Source organism: Amphiura filiformis, unplaced genomic scaffold (assembly GCF_039555335.1).
Source record: "Amphiura filiformis unplaced genomic scaffold, Afil_fr2py scaffold_21, whole genome shotgun sequence".
Taxonomy (NCBI): Eukaryota; Metazoa; Echinodermata; class Ophiuroidea; order Amphilepidida; family Amphiuridae; genus Amphiura; species Amphiura filiformis.
Window position 1 is genome coordinate 2,048,515 of NW_027305485.1, and position 23,138 is coordinate 2,071,652.

General features: G+C 36.3%; 1 protein-coding gene across 1 annotated transcript in view; it reads left to right on the forward strand.

Annotated features, from left to right (window-relative positions):
* The window catches only part of LOC140143398 (uncharacterized), a 39,930-nt gene that overhangs the window by 719 nt on the left and 16,073 nt on the right, over positions 1–23,138 (forward strand). The window contains exons 2-8 of the mRNA XM_072165254.1: positions 322–1,338; positions 8,199–8,277; positions 9,926–9,986; positions 11,651–11,809; positions 12,357–12,632; positions 20,784–20,948; positions 21,498–21,773. Of these exons, the coding sequence (XP_072021355.1) occupies positions 322–1,338; positions 8,199–8,277; positions 9,926–9,986; positions 11,651–11,809; positions 12,357–12,632; positions 20,784–20,948; positions 21,498–21,773 (2,033 nt within the window). The remainder of the gene's footprint in view (positions 1–321; positions 1,339–8,198; positions 8,278–9,925; positions 9,987–11,650; positions 11,810–12,356; positions 12,633–20,783; positions 20,949–21,497; positions 21,774–23,138) is intronic.

A 23,138-nucleotide genomic window follows, 5' to 3' on the forward strand; every position in this document is an offset into this window, starting at 1 on the left:
GATCGAACTTGTTCTTCATCTAACTATGAGTATTGACTAAGATGTTATCATATGTGGTAGGTGGTGCATTAGGTTATGGAAGACATGACAATTGCACACAGGGGTTATAGATTTCAAATGGAGTCACCCTTTAGGTATCAGGTAATGCCATTTGAAGATGTTTGAAGTTGACACTCCCTGTGTGGGAGATTAAGGTCATGATCTTTCATAGGGGTGTGCGGGAGTTCAACTGGAATAGTCCATTGTCTGCTTTTAATGTCGCAAACATATTAACATGATATAATCTTTTTTCTATTATGTTCTCCTTTTTTCATTCCACAGAACTGAGGAAAGGTGTCATCGACGTATCGTCTTCGTCAAAACACACAAAACGGCTGGAAGTACCGTCGCTGCGATAATCCAACGCTACGGACTGGATGGAAACCTTAACATAGTCACACCAAAACGACGCAACTACAACAGATTTACAGGCTTTGAACAGTTTAACAGAAATTATGTCTACCGATACTCAGAAGTGATAAACCAAGGCGACAGTTTTGATATCCTGGCGACCCATGCGATTTACAATCGCCGTGAAATGCAGGCAGTGGTTCGAGACCCCGTATTTTTAACTATTCTTCGAGATCCAGTTCAGCAATTTTTATCTGCATTTAACTATTATAACTTTACATCACAGATGGGCGTTTCAGATGACGTCATAGATGCTGTGGAAACCTTTTTCGGTAATCCTGATCAGTATCTTCAGAAGTTTGAATATGGTAAACATCAAGCCAGAAACGGACAACTCTATGATCTGGGATTCAAATCGGACGACAGAATAAAAGATTCTCTATTTAGAAAGGAAATAATACGTCTGGAAAAGGAGTTTGATTTAGTTTTGATCAATGAACATTTAGATGAATCTTTAGTTCTCATGAGACAAATATTGTGTTGGAGCTTTGAAGATATATTGTACATCCCACTGCGAATGAACCCTGTAAAAGGTGACTTCAATCAAGTTTACCAAATTGATTCCAATACTACAGCCAAAATCAGAACTTGGAATGAAGCAGATGTGCAATTATATCGACATTTTAACGAAACGTTATGGACGAAAATTGAATCGTACGGACCTGAATTTTGGACTGATCTGCGAACTTTCAGGTCGCTTTTGTCGCGATTATGGGAACACTGTCACGTCACTCGGTCAGTGCCAGAAAAAGTGGGATTTGTCTCATACACAGACCGCCCATATTTAGAATGCAGCGAATATTTGAGATTAGATGATGACAACATTAGACTTGCAAGAGAAAGACTGCGTAACAAGCTAGACAGCCGATGTCGCACGAATTGCCGCCAGTAATGACAAACTATGCAATAACGATATGGTATATGTGGCGAATTTAGGTGATGGGAGCACATAACACATTTAGAATAATATTTGACATAATGTATCATTATGTTAGGGTGCAACTTTCGGTAGCAGAGCGTGGGCTGTACTGGTGTTTTCCCACACCATACCAGCACAGGATTCTACCGCCGGGTTCTACCGCCATTCATTTGAAAAGAGTGCAGTATAGCGGTGAGCATGTGAATTGTCGAGACGGTGAAAGAGAGTCGCACTCACACACAATTCTTTAACGGGCTGCAACGTTCATTGTTCTTTTGTGTCTTATTAGAGCGCTGACATATTGGAAAATGTTGCCAATCAATATTCATGAGAGTGTACATTCAACCATAGATGAACTCCTGGATGGGGCAGCTTTAATTAGCATGAGGCCGCATTGATATGTAAATAGCGTATTGTTATTTAAATTTGTGCCCAGACGTATTGAGGGCGACAGTCATGTTATCCAGACGGAGAATGGCTGCATATGCCGGGCATGTCAATTTGCTGAGTGAAGGCTGATAATCACCTTTCTGTATAGGTAATAAGCTAGTATATTTCGTGTACCAGTTGGTTATAACAAAAAATTAGTATCATATTAAATATATTAAATGTATGAACTTTGAAATTTACATGAATTTGAAGAGCAGAGCTTCGAAATGTAGCTAAGTCAGGTGATGTGAAATTCTGCTGCGTGACCCCTCTGCGTGGTAGAATTATATTCATAAAACATTGAATTTAACAGATATCATGGGTAGCCAACCACGATTTATCAGCATTTAAAATATATGTTAATTAACAAAGATAAATAATAAAGAGTACAAATGGCAATTAACTAGTAAACAAGCCTGAAATCTTAAAATGTTGCCACGTGATTTCCCGAACACATGATATGTCACATGTGACCACTATTCAGATTTACCGTAAATATTTGGAGTATGCTTGCACATCATGCACATACACTGTGCATTTCTTTACTTCCGTATAAAATCAATAATTCATGCTGGGAGCCGAGTAACATTGTCTGCTCAGAGCAGATTGGTATTTTATTTTACTTGAGAGCATAATAGAAATACATAAAGACGAATAAGGCGCCATGATGGAAGGTCAGGTCGGGTATCAAAGGTTATTATAACTTAAATACTACTTGTATTTCCCACCTTGCCTCTGTCACATATTTCCTTCATATTATTGACAGCAAGTCCTAATTTTGACTTTGCTATAGCAAAATGTCATTTCATATCAAATTAGTAGACTTTCTTTGAAAAAAACATATCACTGGTGCCTGATGGGAATACCCGTCCGCCATTTCATTAAACTGGATCGTTTTCGCCTGTTTTGTGCCCAGATGTATTGGAGGCGCGCTATACTCTCATTGAACAGGCAAAGTTCGCAAAACTAACAACGTTGTTATTTGCCAAACTCAATTAACATGATCCAAGGGTCGAACATGAATTATTCATAACGAGCTATAACGGATCGATAACTGGCCTCACTTTCTAGCTAGTAAACCAGCTGAATTTTTCATAGATTTTGCGTTGCTAATAGAACAACCGTGAATTTAGTGTCACCCCCTTGATTCAACGTCCAGTTTTCGAAATTGGGTGACTTGTGCTTGGCAGGTGCGAAATACATCTGACTGGGCTCTCTAATTACGTAACGCACAACGGCATTGATGTCATCGAATGGCTGCTTAGTGCTGTTATGTGTTAAGTTTCTATAATAATTATTATTACATTTATTTTCCTTTCGTTTCTTTCTTTGTACGTATTCTTTACTAGGCCTACACTAACTTTATCACTCTCTCGCTCTCCTTCTCTCTTCCCCATCTTTCTTTCTTTTTGTCCTCTCTCACTCTCCCTGTTCATTCTCCATATCCCTCCTATACCCTCTTCCTCCCTCATCCCCTCTCAAGACTTCTCACAGGGAGAAGCTGCCCCTCCCCCACCCCTTTGGGTACGCCGATATTTCTATGCCAATCTCATTCTTAAAATAAAATTAAATGGACATTTGAAGAAAAAAAATCTTTATAGGCCTATACTTCTACTTGCATGTATATGCAGCGATTACCATTATAGAGTACTAGAGAAATGTGGACCCGGCAGCCTTCACATTCTGATGTGTAATCGATCAGCTGGAGCATTCAATTTATTTAAATAAAGCGCCTGAAGTCAGGTGGGTGATTAAAAGATTATATCGACAACTTAAGCCTCCTTTATAGACTTCAGGCCCGCACAAGCGCACATTTGGGATACGTGAGTACAATGGTACCACTTTACACATGACTGCCCTTACACATGACTGTATTGTGGTCACTTTTTTTTATACTCGCCTGTTGTGTAAAGCGTTAATATGATGCCGGATCAGTGACCAATTTAATGGCGGAACCCCTTTGTTTGAAACAATGGTACCACTTTTATGAATAGCCTGTCGCAATTTCTAATCGGCATCAAAGGAACAAAGCATTACATCATCTATTGCTACTCTACGACTATTGAAAGCTCTTTGCAATTCTCTGTGGAAGTGACGTAATCGGATTAACTACTATAGCAATAGGTAAAAACAATTTTTAAATATATCGTGCTGCACTAGTACGTTCACGCGGTACCTCTGCATTGAACCATAGATGTCAAAGAGCAGGGATAAAGACATGGATCGTAATTCTATAGAATATTCATATGCTGATCACTTGCACCTGTAAGATTTAGGCCTATCTTTAAAAGAGCGGTAGTTGTCTTCAATCTAAGAGCGCGTTTATAGAGGCTGTAGGCCCCCTATATGGGAAGATTATACTACAATAACAATTGATTTCACAGTACTTATCGCTAATACGGCGAATTCGGTGAAATTTCAGAATTGTACAATTGTATGACCATATTTGGAATCAACATAGAAAATGCCTTCAAATGTGTACAGACAAGCCTAGCATTGGTTCAGTGGTTCTTGAGATAGCTCCAGATAGTTTGAGAAAAATACCTCAAATCTGGGACTTTTATGTTGAAGCCTATGGCTAGCACACAGAGCATTTAGCAAGGCGAAACATGTTTAACCATAGCAGCTAGTCTTCAAAAATATGTTTGTCAGCAAAATGTCAACACAGGTGTTTTTGAAAATAAAATGAAAAACACAAAATATAACATATGGAATGATCGATATCCATTAACGCTGCTAAAGAATCCCGTTCATTAAAAATGGCGTAAGTTATAGAAATTACCGCGCAAATGTTACATTATTGAATTATTAACACATTAATAGTCCTCCAAAGTACGCAGTAATCATGACATATGCTTCCTTTAAAAAATGAATACAGGTCTTTGCATGAGTGCATTATGTTCCCATTACAGATTGTCCTCCGCACCGTACCCAATGGTAAATCCGGCCCTGTTTAGGGTATTAACGTTTAGGATTAAGGTGAGGATTATGATTGAGGTTTATGATTAGGATTAGAGTAAGCGTTAAGATATTCTCTAAGATTTGTAGATGATTTAGGCCCGGGGGCGGGGGGGGAGAGGGCACTCAATACAAATGACCATACGGGTATGCTCACCCGGAAAGACCCCCCTTTTTGGATTTCGCAGCTCCGAAAGACCCCCTATATTTGACCAAAATAGAGCTCCGAAAGACCCTTGATTTTGATAATTTCAGCTCTGAAAGGCTTTTTCAGGCGATTTTCAACCAGAAAGCGATTTTCAACCAGAAAGCCAATAAAGACCCTTGATTTGGACTGTTCGCAGCTCCCAAAGACCCACCACCTCAAAATTCCGGGGGAGCATACCCACCAAAATTTTTCAATGTGCCTCCTCCCCCGGATTTAGGTAGGTGCTTACTGTTAAACACTTCCCGATATCATTTTACCATTCTCACATGGGTATAAAATAAGTGGCCGCTGCTGGTACAATCTTGAAGGCCGTATAGCAGACGACTTTTCAGTGCTGTCACTTTCATTATATCGTCGTTAGACAAAACATCACCACCACCGACATCAACAACATCAACAACAACAACGACAACAACAACAACGACCAACGACGACGACCAAAAAACAAATAAAGAAACAAAGCAGAAAAAAACCTACAGGTACAAGTAATCTTTTCACAAACTTTTGCCTTGCGTGTGTAAGTTCTGTTTTTTGAAAATTATCTAAGCTCTTGTTAACAAATATAAATATCCTTTTCATGATATAATCTATGTACCCTCTACTAGTACCCCCGTGAATATCACTGAAGCCATTCATCGTCCGGTCTAATCTTGTTGAGTACTACTACATCTTGTATTAAGGGATTATTATGATATAGTAATTCACTTGCACATTGGCGACAAAATGTTCTGACTGAAACCATTAACAAACAGCTTAGTTAAGATCATATTGGTCCGAGTTTTATTTAAATGTTCATCTAGTTAATCATAAGAGCGAGAATATCAAACAGGAGATCATTAATACTGTCACATACTCAATTTGAATTTTTTTACCAATTTTAAAATGATAACATCAGCTTTTGCCATAATGTTGCACGTATTTATTTTTTTAAAACATTTTTAAAACAATTTTTGTGTATCAATCATATCACTAAGCAAAAACTTCGGATAGGTTCTTCATTTAAAATGTGCTCGCTAGAGGGCGTTTCTATTTATTTGGGGACAAAGGGGACAAGTTAGTAGATCCCATAATCCTTTGCAAAGTACGTCTTCGTTGATGCACACATCACTATTGCGCATACGTTGAACTGCGTGGTAACGATATGCGCATCGGTGATGACGTTTTCCACGTTAAATTTGCAAAGGCTTTCGGGAATTACCGAAATGGTCTATTGCCAGGTGTGATGTGCAGTGTAGCTTTGCGTTTCTACCCATTAACCTAATTTGCATACTGGGGACTTTGAAATGAAACCACTTCCACTACCATTCGCACGCAAAGGCAATTAATTTGCACCGGTGATATCGATTATTAAATCAGAGAAACCGCCGACTTGTTTGATATAAACATGATACACTAATAACCTCTATAGGGCAACATCTGGCCCGACACCTGGCCTTCTGGGACAAAAGTACTGAAGGGATTCGGAACTAATTTTTTAGCAAAGCTTTGCTAAAGGTCTGCTTTTGCTGGGTTCTTCTTTCGTCGTTTTTCTTCTGTTAATCTGTAATGCATCATGCAGTTATTGTTAACAACATGTATGCACACAACACAGGGGCACTCACATAGGTAATTGACCCGTACTAGTAGCGCTGTGCTGTGGGTATAGTAGATGAACTAGTTAGCGTCATATATCAAAAAGTATAAAAGTTCTGATTTTAGTACTTGCTCTATGTTTCAATTACTTATTCTTTTCAAAATAACTGAATTTTTAATCCGGTACAAGCTTTAATAACGGGGGAGCATGCATTTGTATGAGAAAGGAAATCTACCATCTTATCCAAACTCCCGTGTTAATCCAATGCACATTTTTGCTTCACCGGACCGCCATGACTTCGTCGCGCTTGGAAGAGGAGTGCCACCAAACCGTAATAGGTACAAATTTAGTACTTTCTGTCAATCAAGTATGGTTTATTTTCTACATGTCAATCTTTAAATTATTAGCATAGTCCTTATAATAACGGTGGAGTGCCTTGATGAGTAAATGATAGCAAACCAGTGAAAAATCCCCAAAACTCAGTCAGTGGAGCTCCACCCGTACATGTCAATAGCGTCATTATCGATTGGATTAGTCGACCGTAGCGGACAATTCGATCGCTCATTGGATTAATATTATCACGTGGTAAGAAATGTGCATTGGACAATCGATTACTATAATGGTTTAGTACTGCATATTTCGGTTTAATCTTCACTAAGCGGGTTTATGGCTGAAAAGGTCACGGTGAATTTGCTGTGGACAAAACTGCACTATGGTAGCTTCAAAGCCAAATCCGTTGCGTCAGCTTGACCATTGGTCACTATACACAAATCCGACGAGCCAAGTGATGGTCAAAATATATTCCGCCATTACTGGGGGCCATCCGCACAAAACTGGTGTTGTAATTGCCCAATTGGGTGGAAAAGCGCTGGTTCAAAATCAATCTTATATTGTATTGCATTGTAAACTTTCAGCATCCTTCTGTCACACGGGTGATGGAACACAGTTTAAAATTCCCGCAAAGCCTGCATCATTTCACATTTCAGGTGGGATGGCCCAAATGTACTTCAATGGCTGCTATTGAGGTGTAGGAATGCGTGGAATTTCCCAGGTTAAAAAAATCAGACAAATACGTCCGCTTTTGGATAGTTTAATATAAAGTACGTGGGGTGGGTGGGGTGTGTATTGGGTGTGGTGAGTGTGTGGCCGTGTTTAGAGCAAAATGTAAAGCGTTCACAGGAGAAGAGAAACAAAGAAACGACAGAAAACAAAATTCAGTCGTGACAATGTACCGTGACCAAATCAAAACTCGAACCGCGGTGGTTAACCGCCGGCTCCGTTCGGTTCCATCTAGTTTCTATTGTTCTAAATAATGGAAACCGGGCGGAACCTGCGGGAAACCGCCGGTTGAGTTTTGATTTCATCTCTTACGGAAAGTAGAAATCAGAACAACAAGGACGTGAAACATATGTTTCCTAATTGTAACTGTGTTTTGTTTGTAATACAGCACATAAAATATGCAAGAATGGTTCATCTGGTTATAGGGTACGTCACTCTCAGTAAACGGTAAAGACCTGGCCAATTGGGTGATTAGTTTCATGTAGACTGTTTGGTAAGATAGAACGACCCATCTTATTGGTCAAAAATGAAGTGACGTCGAAAACCTGATTAAAAATTATTTCCAGTTTTATTTCTGTATAAATATCATTGCATATAACCAGCTTCATTTTAATCGGAACATCTTTGTCCCGGATCTTTGTTTACGACGAAGCATCTGAATCACTTCAATCCGTTGTCATGGTAAGGGTAAATTACATTATTTTGGTAATTTTTTAATATTTCGAAAAGGAATCACAGATTTCAGTGTTATTCATATCCATCAAATGTTTCCTTTAAAACTTCCCGAGATGTGAGACTGCTTCTTGAAACAACACGATTAAGAATTTTTGACATTGGTTCCCGTGACTATTGATAAACACTGTCCAAGAGAAACTAATGGTAAAGAAAAAAAAATTATGCGACTTCTTCGAATGATGCGAATTATGCGAATGATTTGGACTGATACTTATATTGTGGCAACCTTCTCTAAAGTATACATATTTAACGTGTTCTTTGACAAATGTTAAAATACAAACGTTCTCTGTATGATGTTACTCAGTGATATTTTAATAATAAAAATATTGAAATAATTATAACAATTCAGATTTAAATAAACTTACATCGGATTGTTTATTTAAATTGTGGTATTTCTTAATTTATGAATTATTTATTAAGTTTAAAAATATATTAATTTTTTTTTAATTTATGATTTTACAGAGCCCGCGAAAGTAAGTGCCAAGTGGTGGTTTCATTATAAGGGACATTTAATAATTATTAAACCCATGCAGCTATCAGGCCTTTAGTTTATTTTATATTAGCCGCTCACTGTTAGCCACTCGCAGTAGAGAGGTACTTGACCGTATTTACCGGAACGGGTTAGGGATAGGGTTAGAGATAGGGTAAGGGTTAGGGCTTCCGGCAAATACGGTCATCGTCACTCTCCTAGTTATGTCTTGATTCCTGAGTTGAGCACGTGTGCCTGATACCCATACCCGATATCCATGAGTACGGGTACGAGTCCAAGGCCATGAGTACGGGTACGAGTCCAAGGCCATGAGTACGGGTACAATGAGGGTACGGGTACTGGTCCACGTCCGGGGTATGTGTATGGGTACGGGTCCGAATCCAAAATAGGGCGCGAGTACGGTTACGGGAAAGGATACGGATACAGGTCTGTGAAAAGTACGGGTACGGGTACGCGTTCGGAGCATGGGTACGGGTACGGAAATTGGGGTATGGGTACGAGTACTTTAAGCCTGGACAATGCAGGTTCAAACCGCTTGTATACTGTGTAATGAAGCACGTGCAATAGCAAGCACCTGCTCCAGCTTGCCTCCGGAATTACACCTTTATTTTTAAGTACTAAACTCAAGCTCTGTCGTGAGATACTCTATCGTAAAACCCCGTCTACAAGCATACATAGTGTTTTGTATGAAAGCTAAATTAATTCGAAGCCAGCGTAAATATACCAATACAATAGATTGGTCTTAAAATAATACTTGTTTGTATATGCTTGGATCCGTAATTTATTTGCTCATACTCCATAATGGCGCCTGGATTAATGTAGCTTTCATCAGAAGCACTCTATATGCTTGTAGACGGGGTTTTACGGTATAATACCTCATGGTCACATCTTTGGATATCCAGATACTTTATTTTTCAACCTTATTTTTTCAGATAAATTTGAGTCTCGCTTTTACTTTCCGGATAAGTACTAAATTCCAGTGCTGATGTAAGATACTCCATATAACTGATACACTGTAGTTCACGGTCACAATCTTTGGATATCCAAGTACTTCAAATGTTTATAGCTCCCTGTTGTTGAATTGTTTTCAACCTTTTTTTTCAGATGAATATTGTCTCGCTAATGTGCATAGTGGGCTTGGTAGGGTCTGTTATAGCCACAGAAGGTACGTATCTTTTAGTTTTCACTATATTTGTTTCAGTTGTCATGTAGCATTCATGAATCATTCATTCATTCATTCATTCATTCATTCATTCATTCATTCATTCATTCATTCATTCATTCATTCATTCATTCATTCATTCATTCATTCACCCATTCATTCATTCATCATTCATTCATTCGTTCATTAATTCGGACATTACTAGGGCTTCCGCTAGTTGAGTAAATGGGAGTGAAAACACAAACGAGAAGAATCACTGATGAACATATGACATAATGCAATGACGATATACCGAATTGCTATTTTATTGTTCCTCTCACCCCACTCCATCCCACTAACAGTAACATGTAGATAAAAAATATAAGTTAAGACCACAGAATTAAAGCCAGAGAATCGTATTTATATCCTAAATATACCAGAAAAATAATTATTTATACTTATTTACCAAGTTTACAGTCCATATTCGTAGGAAAATCAGCAGTTATTGATGCACAAAACACCAAAATCAATGATGAGTGCTGTGGTTTACACGGTTGTTTGATGCGATCATTACACAGCCGTGACGTAAAAAAATCCGGCAGAAAAATATTTCAAAATCAGAAATCCTCAATTTGAGAGCTCATTTGGGACATTTCCGTGATTTTTCCTTCATTTAATTGGATTTCCAAGCTTTTTAAAGTGACATTAGCAACTGGAATTCCAGTCGTTTTCAGAAAGCATACTTGGAAATCCGGACATTTCTTTGATTGAAAATTTACTCCTCTATAGGGGGTGTGCACTTATTTTCTGGAATAGCCCATTACACAAGTGTCTACCCCTTGTAAAGATGCAAACAAGATGTAAGTTAAATAGCACTATCATTGTTCAAATTTTCTTTAAAATGACAGGGTTTTACATGCCATTAAACAACCGTGCTTATACGTATATTGAAAACTTATGGATTTGTCATCAAGCCGAATAGCTGTAAATACCCATTTTCATGACTGTATCAATCATGTTAATTGTTTTAGAACATAAAATGTTGCAAATAAATACTGTATATTCACTTCTATAATATATATTTTAAATGATTGATGCTAAATTAAGATTCCGTACCCGTATCCATGCTCCGAATGCGTTAACAAACCACTTGAACAGGATTTAGCCAAAGCAAACAAAGACTAGAGCTATTTACGAATTCTATACATAAGTAGAAGCTAATAATCCTCTTCAACAATAGCATTAAAATGTGTTTGACTGGCACTATAGCAAAATGAGAAACATATAGCACCAACTTGAGGTACACGTGAATACAACCTTTATGCACATTTTGCACAGTAACTCAGAATACAATTTGCAGACAAATTCTCACCACTATACAATGCAGGAAAAGAAGCATGTGAGACAAGCTCTCACCGAATATAGACCACCCACCCTTTTTCTTAAAAATTGACCAGAATGTTGTAATTTGTTCCACAAAGATTTTCAAAATTGGACTATTTTAACGATATTTTGACGCAGTTATACATAGACGCAAATTTATATTGAAAGTATTTGGTCAATGACTGGAAATGAACCATGAAACACCTTTGACCACAAATCGGAGTAGGCCTATAATAGCGTAAAATGCATACGAATTTTGATGCTGATTCCTTCTCACAATTTTCATATTGTTTATCGTTGAATAGCCTGCCAACCCATTAACACACCGAATGACTATAAATACCAATACCTGGGGCCTGTACCAGAAGGAGCGACGAGCTTTACGTTTAGTGTTCGTGCTAACAACGATGTACATATCGCCTTGTCGCCGATCGAAGGAGATGCCGAGACCATGTATGAAATTGGTAGGTTTTTTTCTGCGTTTGGGTATAAAAATAGAGTTCAACAGCAATAGAGTTCTCATGCTTCGAGGAAGTACAGGTTGTATGAAAGTGATTGGTACCAGTCAGTTTTGATGGTTATTGAAAAGTCTCTTTCTTCCAAATGCAGTACAGAGTCTTCTTGAAATGATCACAATATATACCGTAGTTAGGCCCTATATGTCTGTTTAATTAATCAACAAATTATGAGAATCCTATGTTGCATTTTGCTGTGACAGTCATGTCCATATCACTGGAAACTGATGGGTACCAATCATTTTGATACAGCCTGTATGCAGACATATCTATAAAATGTTTATAATCCCTATTCCCTATCACTTTTTTGAGAGAGATTGATCAGTTATTGTAACGACTATTATTTCCCTCATTGTTCACTGGAAACTGATGGCTACCAATAATGCAGACATATCTATAAAATGTTATAATCCCTATTCCCTATCACTTTTTGAGAGAGAATAACCAATTATTTTAACGACAGGATACAATAATATTTCCTTCATTGTTTCTGCAGTAATTGGAGGTTGGGGAAACCAGAAATCAGCTATTCGTCTTTGCAAACAATGCGAAAACCTAGACTTTCCGAATACCCCCGCGATTTTGAGCGCCACAGAATATCGTCAGTTTCGTGTGTCATTTGGAGACGATTTGGTGGAGGTATTTAGTGATGAGACATCTGTCATGAGATTCCAAAACACAGGCAGCATTGACGTTAATTATGTCGGAATATCTACTGGCTGGGGAAGCGAAGGCAGCTTTATGTTTTGTGGGGACTGGGGCTTTGAACCGGGTAAGTCGTGATAACACTCCTGATATTTATTGAAAAATAAATATCAGGAGTGATTTAGTGATAACGTTGCATACAGTTCTATCTCGGTCTATCCCATATAAATGTTCATCATAATACTGGCCTATCTTGGGGCTATCTCGATTTCGCGAAAGGTGACGTGATTTTATACGCATCACATACATGCATACTGGTCTATCTCTAGATGAAATGCACTTTAAATACGATATCAGGAAAATCATAGTTTTCACATACCGAATTATCTAAGATAGTTCAATATGTGAAATACGAAAATTATAAAAATTATAACTAGTTCTAGTTTAACATTTTATAACTAATTATTTAGGAAAAAATTGAGGTATGTAATTTGTTGAATTGGAAGAGCTCCATAAAAAGAACGATAACACAAATTTTCTCAGAAATGTCAAAAATTCAAGAGAACCTAGTATGTGATACACCCGACGCAGTGATCTCATAAACATTCAATATTCATTTGAAATTGGGGTTGGAAGATACCTTCCCCTAAATAACAGCTAATAACAGTATTGCGAACCTTCAGCATCCATGGTTCGATGTAGAGAGTCTGTCCTATTCAGAGGAAATATTGCAATTACACACCTTATTGCCTTTTAACAATAACCAATGACACTAGCACGAAATTCCAGTCAAGCACCAATCTTTAATCCTATTGTTGAAGAGGATAATAAGCTTATACTTATGTATAGCATTAGTAAAAAGCTTAAGTCTTTGTTTGCTTTGGCTAAATCCTGTTCAAGTGGTGGGCTAACCAACAATTAACAATGAGAGGACATTCCTGAACCTCGTTCAGTTGGGGGTGATTTGAAGTGACCGCCAATTATGACCATTTGATCATGACCATTATGACTATTTTGATGTCATATTTGCTGTAATATAAAGTTATGTTAAACGCAAAAGCTACCCATGTAATCATATTGTTTTTGAAGCTCTTTTAATCACGTTTTGAATATATAATTTTTGGGTATATGCATGCGTGCCTATAGAGGATTTAAAAAAAGGAAAAAAGGGGATACAAAAATTGAAGATGATCAAAACGTTTTTCTCATATTTTGATGCAATTTTGATATGCATGAATTAGATGTTTACATGTAATGCTTTATTAACAGTCGCTTAGAGGCGACAATTTTTGTGTACGCTCATATTGACGGTCAGACTTTCCTTGACAATTGTCAGTTGATTTTGGGTTCAATTTTTGTTTTGACCTACCTTTTGGTTTTTGTATTTTGACTTTGTCTCTTTGTCCTTTAATTTATTTTTGTTTTTTTGTTTTTTCTCTGGTATCAGAAAGCGACAGCTTAATTTATATGAAATGTACTATACGCAGTTTTGGCTTCTTATACATGATCAGTCTAAATTAAATAAATGTTTTGCATATGGATAGCTCAGTTAAAATATGTTCTGTAAATTGCAGGGGATTGAATGATAAAGTCAAGAGACGTGATGTTTTTAATTATCTAAGGAAAAAGAAATTTTCGATATATTGTCTTCAGGATATACATTGGGATCAAAAATTTGAAAATATGGTCAGGTCTGAATGGGGTTATGAGATTTATATAGCAGGTCACACTACGAACTCAAGAGGTGTGGCAGTTTTGATGAACAATAATTTTGATTTTAAAGTGCGGAATATACAGCGTGATCATGTTGGAAATTGGATTGTGCTCGATATTACTTTGTTATCTATAGATATCACTTTATGTTGTTTATATGGGCCAAATGATGATCAGCCATATTTCTATAGTCGTGTAAAAGAGGTTGTGGAAACTTTTGGAAACCCTTACTCTATTATATGCGGAGACTTTAATTTAGTCCAGAATCAAGAAATGGATACTTTCAATTATGTAAATATTAATAACCCGAAAGCAAAAGAAATGGTTCTTAATATAAAAGAAGACATGGAAATATGCGATCCATGGAGAGTTCTGAATCCAAATATTAGACGTTTTACTTGGAGAAAAATAATCCAATAAAACAAGCCAGATTAGATTTCTTTTTGATTTCATCTGAATTGCTAAATTTGATCGATTTTGCTGATATTACACCTGGTTACAGAACTGACCATTCTATGGTGATCATTGGCCTAAGTAAAGGTAATAATATTAAAATGGTCGGGGATCTTGGAAATTCAATAATGAATTGCTTAAAGAAGAGGAATATGTAAATATTGTTAAAGATTCGATTACTAAGGTGAAGAAAATATATGCGGCCTCTCCTTATGATAGAGAATATATAAATGATATTAATCCGACGACGTTAGTTCTTACTATCGATGACCAGCTGTTCTTCGAAACATTATTATTGGAAATTAGAGGTGCTACTTTGGCTTTTTCATCCAAAAGAAAGAAAGACTTAGATAAAACAGAAGAAACACTTGACAATTTGATACAGCATCTGGAGAAGATATGTGCAGAAACGGCTTTAAATAACCAAAACGTCGATTCAGTAATGAGGGAACTTAATGCCGCTAAACAAAAGCTTGAAGAGCTGCGTACTAGAAAAATTAAAGGTTGTTTTGTTCGATCAAAAGCTAAATGGATAGAAGAAGGGGAGAAACCGTCCAAATATTTTCTTAACCTTAAAAAAAGAAACTTCGTAAATAAACAAATATGTAAAATTACTAAGAAAGATAACACAGAGGCAACATCTCAGGAGGAGATTGAAAAAGAAATTTTGTTATTTTACAAAACTTTGTACAAAGAAAAGGAAGAAAAAAACAATGTCAATATTGATGATCTAAATTTATGTTTCAATAAATTAACGCAAATGCAGTCAAATAATTTAGAAGGTGAGCTGGATTTGTCTGAGCTCTCAATTGGTTTGAAAAATATGAAAAATAACAAAACTCCTGGCCCAGATGGTTTTACAGTAGAATTTTATAAAATGTTTTGGGACGACATTTCCATTTTTCTTCTTCGGTCGTTAAATGAAGGTTTTAGGAAAGGTTCTCTTACAAAAGAACAAAAAATTGGTCATGTTACTCTTCTACCAAAGGGGATAAACCTCGTCATTTCCTAAAGAACTGGAGGCCTATATCACTCTTAAATGTTTCCTATAAGTTAGCATCTGCTTGTATTGCTAACCGCGTAAAATCAGTTTTAAACCATCTAATTTCGGAAGACCAGAATGGTTTTGTTCCAAACAGATTTATAGGCGAAAATATTCGCCTTCTCTATGAATTGTTAAATTATACAGATATTCATAAAATACCTGGTCTGCTATTACTCATAGATTTTGAAAAAGCATTTGACACGGTATCACATGATTTTATATTTAAAACTCTAAAAGCTTTTAATTTTGGGACAGATATTTGTAGATGGTTTGAAACCCTATATAAGAATGCTTCTTCGTCAGTAATAATAAATGGGAATATTTCAAAACCGTTTCAAATTCAGCGTAGTTGTAGACAGGGCGATCCGCTTTCGCCATATATTTTTGTTTTATGTGCGGAAATTTTAGCTTTAATGATAAAAGAAAATAAAGATATACAAGGAATAAAAGTAAAGGACATGAATTTTAAAATTACACAATACGCAGACGACACAACCTTGATATTAGATGGCACAGAAAAGTCGCTAAAAAGCGCATTTGATACTTTGAATATTTTTCGTGAAATTTCTGGTTTGAAAATTAATACTGATAAAACAGTGGCAGTATGGATAGGATCATATAAAAATAGAATCACAAAAAGTTGTGAAAATAAAAAACTAACTTGGAATTTTGAGGGCAATTTTGATTTTTAGGAATTTCTTTCAATACTGATTTGGTGCAAATGGTTAAACAGAACTATGAAAAATCACTTGTACTGATGAAAAGATGATTTCCAATTGGAAAAAAGGAATCTTACTGTATTGGGTCGAGTTGTAGTGGTAAAATCGTTGGTTCTTCCTAAGATCAGTTATATTGCGCAGATGCTTCCAAATCCGAGCAAAGATTTTATCAAAACAGTTAATGACATCATTTTTAAATATGTTTGGAATGGGAAGCCGGACAAAATAAAAAGATCTCAGTTTGTACAAGATTATGAGAATGGAGGAGTTAAAATGCCAGATGTCGAATCTCATATAAATGCACTAAAAATAAATTGGATTCGCAGGGTTATTCAAGGTGACAAAAATGGATAAAATTGTCAAAGTTATGTTTGAATGTGAAGACTAACGATATTTGCTGTACAGGTCTACTCCGATTTAATGCAACGAAAAATAAGGTAGACAATAAGTTCTGGTATGACGTATTTTTTTCTTGGTCCTCTTTGATAAATATTGTTAATTATGGTGAATTAGATTTCAATCGTATTGCAAAGCAGTACCTGTGGTGGAATGATAAAATCAAAATTGGTGGTAATTCAATTCATTATGTTCATTGGAAGGAAAGGGGGGTTCTTTTTATAAATGATTTACTGTCAGAAAATGGGACTTTTATGTCAAAAGATGACTTTGAAGAAATGTATAATGTGAAAACAAACTTCCTTGAATACAATGGTATTATAAGAGCAATTCAGTCAAATTTCAATATTAACAAGTTAAAAGGGACAAAATTAGTTTCACCTTTTAGATCGAGTAATATGGACTTATTGTTTAAATATCGTAAAGGTTGTAAGTTATTCTACGATGTCTTTGTAGGGGCTAAGAGAATGAAACAATCAGGTAATAAGTGGAAAATAGATGTTGATATAGAAAATGAGGAGTGGAAACAATTATGTCTTTTAAATTTCAAGTTTTCTGTTGATTCGAAGTATAGATGGTTCCAATATAGAATTAACCAAAGGATTTTAGGAACAAATAGTCTGTTGCTAAAATTTAATGTAAGGGAGGATGATTTATGTACATTTTGTAAGGGGAACCCGGAAACAATTAAACATCTTTTTGTAAATTGTCAGGTCTCCCAAATATTTTGGAATACCATTAAATTATGGATAAAAGAACAAACTAATGTGGAATTGGAAATGTCTACTTTGACAATTCTATTTGGTTCTAAATTTGATTTGACTTTAACCCTTATAATGACAATGGCAAAATTCCACATCTATAGAGCAAAGATGATGGAACAATACCCAGATTTAAAAGCTTTTAAACAAGAAATTAAACATTATCATAATATCCTGAAATATCAAGCAACATGTAATTTAGAGCGTAACAAGTTTTCAAAAAAATGGCAACTATGGCGAAGTCTCTGCACTGGTTAATTGGTTTAAAAAAAATCCTTTGTTAATCTTTTTTGTTAATCATTTAAGTAAAATATGTGTAATAATTATAGTATAGGCCCTATTGAAAGGTTTTATATGTATAACTATATAATATATAACAATTATAGTCTTTGCTGTCAGGAAAGTTTTGTGAAGGGTCCGGTGGTTATTTTGTATGTTTTCTTCCCCACCGGACTCAAGTACAGGAATAAACCATAGACAGTAACACCATGGCTGTCAAAAAAAAAAAAAAAAAAAAAAAAAAAAAAATTATGACCATTTGATATAAAATACCAGCAATGTGGAAAAAAAAGAAATAATGAAGTGCCAAAATAATGTACCCTTTTACGGAAGGAGCAAAGTTTAACAAGTTATAACTCCGCTTCTGCAGTACGAATGTCAGCGGCGAATGTCAGGTTATTATTTCCCAGTCTTTAAAAAAATTGCAGGCAGAGGTGGGATCGATCTCGGTACCTCCCGGTTAAAAAGCACTGTGCAAAACCACTAAGCCAACTAAATATCTGTTGTGAGATGCTTGACATTAATCTCTGATATTGCTTAATGGAACAAATCGCGGAATTAAATTAGTAATAAAAGAAGTATATAGATTCTAATTTAGCGGTCAAATTGGATAAAAGGGGAAATATTTGTCCCTGCTCTGAAGAAAATATAGGTTAGAAAATTATCAAATCAATTTAAATTAAAAATTGAGATTTTATATTTATTTCTTTCACGAGGCGGCATTATCACAGACAAACACTATATAAGCTAAAAACTCGTCCCTCATCACTAGATGCTGTCATAACTCAATGGTAGAACATCAGACTGCTGATGTCAATATCGTTGGTTCGAGTCCTCCTGCCAGCAATGGTTATATTTATGATTTTAATGCTACGCTACAATTTGTTCAATTTGTTCGTTTATTTATTTATTTATTTATTTATTTATTTATTTATTTATTTATTTATTTATTTATTTATTTTTGTTTATTTATGTTTGATATATTTGAAAGAGGTATTTGATCAATTGAAATTTTGATTTTATAATCCTATGGGGTCATTTTGAACCCCACCCCTCCCAAATTGCCAAACGCACAACACCTATGAGTTTGCATCATACATGTCATCATCATAAAAAAAACCATTCTATGTATACCTGACGCCGGCAACTAGACTACTATACAAAAAATAGTATCACATCTTTCCTGCTCAATCAATATATTATAATACTTGCAAATAGATCATAGTTTACTAATCTAATAGACCTGTTATATCACCTGTAATATATGTGATCATTGTATACATGGTTTGTTATGGTAGGGATTAGTGTCCGATCTCTGTAATGTAATGTAAATGAAGCATATTGATATGCAGGAAGAATCGATCAGGGCGCTATCTATTAAGGCCGGTTTACACGATGCAATTTTCCATGCAATTGCCTGTTGCACAGACCTTGGAAAAAGATTGCACCGTGTATTTTGGATTTGCAAGGAATTAATCCCCCAAGCATCAGGCAAATTAATCCCCCAAGCAACAGGCAAAAAGGTAGAGACATGCTCTACTTTCAAGGTTGTTGCATGCAATCTAACCTCCTTCAGCCAATCAGCTGAATGAACACCAGCTGGTCGCTGCATTCATTTGGGAAATGTAGGGACCAACTTGATTCACCAACATTGTAGGCTACATTGTAGGCCTATGCTGTTGCTGTCAAATAAAACATCATGGCCAATTCCAAAGCAACACCTATGGCACGGAAATTCCTTGATCTGTACGAGGAACATGAAGTGCTTCAGGATAAGTTGTATAGATATACACAGGACGGCGATCTTTTGCTGTCTGGACAGCACAGGTGCCATTTTGATATGATTATGAAAATTTAACCACTAAATATGTTTTGAGTATATCCCCAAATCTATGACCACGCTCATGGAATTGCATGGCCACATATTGCTTCGTGTATTTCGATCAATTGCACAGCTTCATGGTCAGTGAGCACATAATCTCACCCACTAAGTAATGGGCCTTGCAATGGAAATTTCATCGTGTAAACCCACCTTTAGGGAAAGATAAACACTATTCAAAATATCAATAGACAAGAAGAAAGGGATGTAGAGATTTGTAATTGAGTCATGCATGATTTAACAGAAGGTTCTTTCCAAAACCCAAACGTAATGTTGTATACTATAATAATAATACATTTTGACACTGTTTTATATAGTCCAAAATTATTGAACGTACAGTAAGCCAAAAAATTAAGGTATCAGTTATGGTCACCCCTGTATATCCTAAATAAAGACAAATATGTCAAAATTAAAACAAGCAGTCAATACCTGTCCTCTTTAGCTCTGATTTAAGACCTTATTTGTTGAAATTGGTTGAGAATTAAAGAAACGGTGATCTAAAACCTAATGAAGAAACGAAATCAAAAGTTGCACTTTTGTGTTCTAATCAATGAAAGCACGACACTAGCTAATTAATGGAAGAGCAGCACTTGTTCTCTCGTCCACGAACACTTTGTGTATAAATCAATAGGGCCTTTTAATGCAGCAAACTGCAACTTTTAAATTGGTATCGTCCTTGGGTTTTGGGATCGCTGTGTCTTTATTTCTTGAACAATTTCAACGAATGAGGTCTTTTGCTGAAAGATGCAGCTATTAGCTGTTGGTTCCAATTATGACATATATGTCTTTGTTTAGGATATACAGGAGGTGAACATAGCTGGTACCTTAAATTTTTGGTTTACTGTATTTGGTTAATGACTGGAAATGTCCCATGAAACACCGTTGACCCCAAATCGGAGTAGGCCTGTGACATTTGTGCACCAATGCATATGAATTTTGATGATGATTCCCCCTCGCATTTTTCATATTGATTATCTTTGAATAATATCAATCAATCTTTATTTCATTCAAAAATACAACAATGCAACAACAGCAATAGACTGCCAACCCATTAACACACCGAATGACTATAAATACCAATACCTGTGGTCTGTACCTGAAGGAGCGACGAGCTTTACGTTTAGTGTTCGTGCTAACAACGATGTACATATCGCCTTGTCGCCGATCGAAGGAGATGCCGAGACCATGTATGAAATTGGTAGGTTTTTGTCTGCGTTAGGGTATAAAAATAGAGTTCAACAGCAATAGAGTTCTCATGCTTCGAGGAAGTACAGGTTGTATGAAAGTGATTGGTACCAGTCAGTTTTGATGGTTATTGAAAAGTCTCTTTCTTCCAAATGCAGTACAGAGTCTTCTTGAAATGATCACAATATATACCGTAGTTAGGCCCTATATGTCTGTTTAATTAATCAACAAATTATGAGAATCCTATGTTGCATTTTGCTGTGACAGTCATGTCCATATCACTGGAAACTGATGGGTACCAATCATTTTGATACAGCCTGTATGCAGACATATCTATAAAATGTTTATAATCCCTATTCCCTATCACTTTTTTGAGAGAGATTGATCAATTATTGTAACGACTTATATTTCCCTCATTGTTCACTGGAAACTGATGGCTACCAATAATGCAGACATATCTATAAAATGTTATAATCCCTATTCCCTCTCACTTTTTGAGAGAGAATAACCAATTATTTTTACGACAGGATACAATAATATATTTCCTTCATTGTTTCTGCAGTAATTGGAGGTTGGGGAAACCAGAAATCATCTATTCGTCTTTGCAAACAATGCGAAAACCTAGTCTTTCCGAATACCCCCGCGATTTTGAGCGCCACAGAATATCGTAAGTTTCGTGTGTCATTTGGAGACGATTTGGTGGAGGTATTTAGTGATGAGACATCTGTCATGAGCTTCCAAAACACAGGCAGCATTGACGTTAATTATGTCGGAATATCTACTGGCTGGGGAAGCGAAGGCAGCTTTAAGTTCTGTGGGGACTGGGACCTTGAACCAGGTAAGTTGTGATAACACTCTTGATATTTATTTTAAAAATTATGTGGCTGGAACGGTTAATACAAAGATAAACTATTGCAATGATCGTGGTTGATAGAAAAACCAGCATCAATGATCCAAACCTGACATGTGACACGAGCCATAAATATTGAGTTACCAACTGGAGTTCAAAGGTCATACAAAGGTCATTATGAAATGTGAGTCAGTCCTGTCACATGACAGGAAATGTGAGTTCCTGTCATGTGAGTTCCTGTCATTTCCTGCCAGTGTCTAAAGGTTATTATCAGGAGGGCGAGAGTTCATAAGGCAATGTCGAGACCCCGGTCACGCAACTGTTCGACCTAGGATACACACACCCGTCAATTCGTAATTATTAACGTTTGTTACGCATTTTAAGGTTTGCATCGGATAGTCTGTGGTTAGTCTAAGATCACCTTGTGCTCCTCATCCATCAGGAAGGTCCAGTCTCTAGCCTTCTTCAGGATGTTTTGTGTCAGTTCCTGCAGAACTGACACCTCGACGATCACGTGACAATTCGAATCATCATATCGAAATATCACGTGCTCTGTAAAAATATCAATATCGATATCGATACTATTCGTCAATTCAGCCCCAAACCAAATCGCCCACATGCCAATTCGAACCCTGTATATTGATGTACAAAAAAAGTTGGCCAAATTTAACTATTTCGTGATTTTCTCCATAACCAAATCTGTATATTTGATGTCTTGCATTCGGTCACAAACCAATTCGTTGTACTTTGTGCAATAACCCTCTATCTTTTAAACCAAATATCCTAAAGAGTCGTGTGATATGTCGAACTTTTCCTCTGGTCATAAAGAACAAAACAAGTCAGCGTTCGTGTTTCTGTACGTAGCCGCAGTTTGTGGCCCTCACAACACGGGCTTCCGGTGAACTGCCGGTCCTAGGAAATGAAATATTACTGATAAATAAATAAAGATGGCAAAATAAGTAAACCAGTTTAAGTTACAAATAAAGAAAAGTCTAATAAAAAATTACATCTAATATTTAGGCATTATTTAATGACCTCACCCATCCCCCATCTCCACTCCAACTATCAATTTCTTGTGTGAACTGTGGAATGTCTATATGAAATGTTATAAATATTTATATTGGTTCTTTCTTTGCATGTTCTTCTCCTCTTTCTTTTTTCTTTTATTTGTTAACTTTGTGTAATTGTATGTTGTAACTTAAGGCAGTGTAAGCATGGTAAGGGGGTGCTCGCTTCAGGCCTTTGGGCCTTTTGAGCATCTCCTCATTCAAATGTTGTGTCTTTTATATATATATTGTATGTTGATTTGAATGAAAATAAAAGGATGATGTATGATGATGATGATGTACATCA